Source organism: Nilaparvata lugens, chromosome Y, assembly GCF_014356525.2.
Source record: "Nilaparvata lugens isolate BPH chromosome Y, ASM1435652v1, whole genome shotgun sequence".
NCBI lineage: Eukaryota > Metazoa > Arthropoda > Insecta > Hemiptera > Delphacidae > Nilaparvata > Nilaparvata lugens.
The window spans coordinates 2,533,946-2,538,818 of record NC_052519.1 but is presented as its reverse complement, the minus strand read 5'-3'; the positions used below and the strand labels follow the sequence as shown (position 1 = coordinate 2,538,818).

General features: G+C 37.7%; 1 protein-coding gene across 1 annotated transcript in view; it reads left to right on the top strand.

Annotated features, from left to right (window-relative positions):
• Nucleotides 1-1,280, top strand: part of LOC120355180 (endoribonuclease Dicer-like) — a 36,939-nt gene extending 35,659 nt beyond the window's left edge. Inside the window, exon 12 of the mRNA XM_039443507.1 lies at nt 1,251-1,280. Coding sequence (XP_039299441.1) covers nt 1,251-1,280 — 30 coding nt within the window. The remainder of the gene's footprint in view (nt 1-1,250) is intronic.
• The last annotated feature ends 3,593 nt before the right edge of the window (nt 1,281-4,873 follow it).

Here is a 4,873-nt window from a genome sequence, read left to right as displayed (position 1 = left end):
CCATCAACATCCGCTAATTAAAACGCAATAGGGCGGAAGTATTTGCATATACTGCACCTATTAAATTCCAGTTCATACGAACATCTGTCGATGATTTCAAATTACTTGCTTGGTGGAACAATCTACAACACAGCGGTGTTGATTCACAAAACGTTTTAAAGTCAATTTCTGTTCCGAGTTCGCTATTGATTGAATGATTATAATACGAGGGCGCGAAATCCAGGAACAGGCAGTATAATACCTCCTTTTTACCTAGCAGATTTTCATATGGATAATACTCGCTGTTCAATATACTTAACATTGTAAATACCACCGCAGCTATGAATTAGATATTGATTTTTTAATTTATTCTTACGATCAGTTTGAAATGCAATTATATTTTGGACTATCAAAACTCGATGGCGGTGCGAACTGCCCAAGAATGGTTAAGTGAATTTGCAAATTTGGTAATTCACAAATTTCCCATGTCGGAAACCTAATTTCAGTGGAGTGTCAGCGTCGAGCAGTCTCAAAAATTTCAGTCTACATGATCTTCTAAAGTTATGTAGGCATTCTCTATTGCAGTTTTTTTAATTTTCACACTAACATTTGTTCCACTTGCCGACTCAACACAATTTAGATCTGTCGGCGCCTCAATAAGGACGAGTTCCTGTTTCAAATTTAAAATTATTCTTTGAAATCTTCAAAAAACGGGAGGATTAATTTGAGTGGTACACAGAAAGTGAATTTATTATCCGTTAGCTCATATCCTGCTCTGTCAAAACCAGCCAAGTGATATGTTTTTTATCGAGCATATTCTTCACTAGAATAGCTTTAATTGTGGATGTTAATCCAATCAATCTTGATTTGGAAATTTGCTGACCTGCTAATTCATATCGTATTTTATCAAAAAGGTTGCCGATACGTTACTGCTTAATTTATAGTCTGCTGCAACTGGTGCATCGGCTGGGTCTGTTCCCGTTTTGTACAGTTAACTGTTCCCTCAATAAAAATGAATGATTTGCAAGGTAAACAATAGACATCTAAAGAATTTATACAATACGTGCCTCGTCAGAGTTTTTTTTTTCTTGACCCGAATATACTGTATGAGTATGGAACTGAAATTTAGTAATATCATTATAAAACTGAAGGTCTGTCTCCACATCCAGAATTTCACTAATTGCTGCGCCGTACATGACGCAAATCAACTATAAAACCCAACTTTTCTAATATTCTCTCGCTTTTAGCCGACAAAGCACGTTTGTTTTTAGGTGTTGACGCTCTCACGTTTGTCTCTCTAATGACATCACGTGTACACGTCTTATTTTAACGTGGATTGTAAACAAGATAACCCATTACTTTCCACGTATGTGTAACCTAATTGTAATTGTATCTCCACGGAAATCAATAAACGATCCGTTCTGGTCCGTTACCTTTACATTAATAGTTTGAATTCGATGCGTATTCAAAGGTACATAAATAATTGGAGAGGGTACTTCATTTATTAAATAGCCGCTAGGAACCTTTGGTAAAAATTCGTAGATTATATGTTTTTGTTTTCCATCAGAGTAACTACCACATGCTAAATTACACTCAACTACAATACCACCAATGCTTGTTATGTTAACCAAATGCTGAGAATAATGCCATTTATTTGGCTGCAAAACAACATTATCAAAACCAAGTATCTTAGCAATCAAATCAGAACGTGTTAAATCAATAGGCTTATCAGAATGAATTTCAATCTTCATGGTATTTGTGTTTGCACATATAATAAGTTTATTCTCCTTCTCATCAATATTCAATTTATTCTTTAGAGATTTTATAATATCTTCAAGTTTATATGCACCCGTATCCAACTCGATTAATCTATCGCCATATTTGAAGCTGGAATTTGTTCCTTTGTTAATGTTTGCAATACTATTGTAACTACAAAAATTAATCAATCCAATTTCCCATTCACGATTTTTATCCAATTCTATAATTCTTGTAAATGTTCATAGAGGTTACTTGTGTTAGATCTTAATGTAATAAAAACCATCTTGTGTGTGTGTGTTCAGCACAAATACTTAATTACAACTGATTTGCAAGAAACAATAATGTGAGATGACCACAAAAATCGCTATTTAATGGTTGCATGTGCTCTACATTATAAAATATATTCACTCCATTTTCTTTTTTCCAATATTTGTCCAATTCGTATGGCGGTTGTAAATTTCCAATTGGATCAAAATACCAAACATTAGAGCCAACTTTCTTATATGCTACCCAATGTGTCCCATCCTCGCTTTCCCTTGCTGAATTCACAATGGCATTCTCATTTTTTAGAATTTTTTTGGGTAATGCATCTAGAATATATATACCTCTTAGCTGAATCTGTAATAATTTTGACCAATCAATCAAATCATAATTACTCAATTCTCCTTCAATATTCATGTCTTTTACTTCTTCCTACTCTTCTTTGTCTTCTTCCTACTCTTCTTTGTTGTTGTTTTTCGTTTCTTAACTTGGGGGAATAAACTCACTCCATATGATGATGGGGGTGGGGGTGGAATTAAAATTCTGCCCCCACTAATACTAGGAAAAGGCTTCAAAAAATACCCTTTTCCTGCAATATGCTTTTTCAACTGAGCTATAGCTTTGCGCCTAATATCATTACTATAACTTTTCCCCTCATTCTTCTTCTTCTTCTTCTTTCTCAAAGAACCACCAAAGTAATTTTTAGCTTTCATCACGTTTGTAACTAGGTAGCTGAGTCCTCTCTCTGCAAGAGGAGTTTTCTATTAATTTAGAAATGAATTCACCTTTCAAATCGAATTCACCTTTTCAGATTTGCTATTTGAAAAGAATTTTCTTTCATTAAAAGAATTATTCTTTTCAAATAGCAAATCTGAAAAGGCAAACACAATTTGAAAGGAGGAAGTGTTCTGCCCATACAGATATGGGCACGTGCCAAAACAGATGTGAGGGAGCAATGCCCGACCTTTGACTGAAGTCGGCCTTGACTGAGTGAGCGACTGCCTGCTGTGTCTGACGCTCGCCCTTGTGAGTGCGTACAACAAGCTATAAAAAGACATTCTCATAGACAAGCACTCATAATAAAAGTGCATAGTGGTGACTGAACGTCTGGTTGTGTACATGTTTTACTACTACTTCTAGTGAACTGTGTATAACAGATAGATAGATAGATAGATAAATGACTTTTATTTACACTTTACAATAAAAGTGATGTGGGCGAAATTGAGCCAATAGAAGCCCCCTCTTCCATTTAACCCACGATGATGAGTACAAAAAAATAATAATATACATTACAATTTGAAATTAAATGATAATTAAAAATTATAAGGAAACTACTAAATCAATTTGCTACAAATTGAATGAATTAAGAGGAAAAAAAAGAGAAAACTAAAAGCAAGAAATCTTAATAGTGAAAAAATCTCACTCACACAAAACATTCACACACACACACACACACCCACACAATCACACTTACACTCACACCTCTAAAGAACATAGAGTAAAACCGCCTAGTTAAGCCCTCCCCCCCTGATCCACGCCACGACAGCCGCACTGAACCGGCGTTGACTGTCGAGCAGCCTAATATGAGCTGGCAGTGAATTCCACAATCTAATCGCACTAACATGGAATGACTTATTATATAGCTCAGTTCTGTGAATTGGAACGGACAATGAGCATGCTCCATGACACGTTCCACCCCTGCCAACATCACCCATGAAGTGAAACCCCGCTGCCAAGTAATTGGGAGACCGAGATTTCAAGAGTTTGAAGAGGAACATGAGTGCATGGAGACTCCTGTATTCGTGCAGTCTTAGAAGTTTGAGCTGTCCAAAGTATTGAGTAATATGTTCGTCGCGTCGTAAACCAAAGATGAAGCGCACACAGTAATTCTGAGCGCGCTGCAATCTCTGAGTAAGTTGAACAGTCATGTCCATAGTCACTAAGTCACAGTAGAAAAAAAGGGGAATATCAATGTTTTAACTAACATGATTTTAGTAGGAAAAGGTAAAAGGTGTCCAATCATTTTCAAAGAGTTAATTCCAGCTACAACTTTGTTACTGGTCGAGTTTACATGGTCTGTCCAGTCGAGAGTATTTGTAAAAGTCAAACCAAGATTCTTCACCCTGGTGCTGTAGTCAAGTTGAACATTGTTTATTCTTATGCGGGGTAAGTCATTAAGGCTTAGTCTAGTCAAGAGTCTTGAGTGACCTACAACCATGACCTGCGATTTGCTCTCATCAATTTTTAAACCATTATTCTCCGTCCAGGTTATCACACGGGCAAGGTCATGGTTCATGGCACTCACAGCTGTCGCCGCATCACCAAGCTTGAAATGCTTATACAGCTGCAAGTGATGCTCTGTAGTATTTGGTACATGAGTCAAGTTGTCAATGTATGCACTGAATAGCAGAGGACCCAAGATTGAACCCTGAGGGACACCTCGTCCCACTGGTCGCCAGCGCAAAGAGGAACCCCCAAGTCTCACACACTGATGTCTATTCTGCAAGTAGGACCGCACCCATGCCACCGTCGAACGAGAGAAACCCATACCCTCCAGTGTGTACAATAGGATGGGATGGAACACACAGTCAAAGGCCTTGCTGAAATCAACAAGGACAATGAGTGTGAGCTCCCTGCCATCCATTGCTCTGCGAATGTCATCAGCCACCTTGAGAAGAGCAGAGTTGGTGCTGTGACCAGACCTGAATCCTGACTGGAAGTCGCTAATAAGCCCCCTACTGCAAATAAATTCACTCATCTGTTTGTGGACAATCACCTCTAGTACTTTGGAGAGCACAGATAGTAAGCTGATGGGTCTGTAGTCTGAAAGGGAGGACGGGTTGGGAGTTTTGTTTAAGGGTATGACTATAGATGA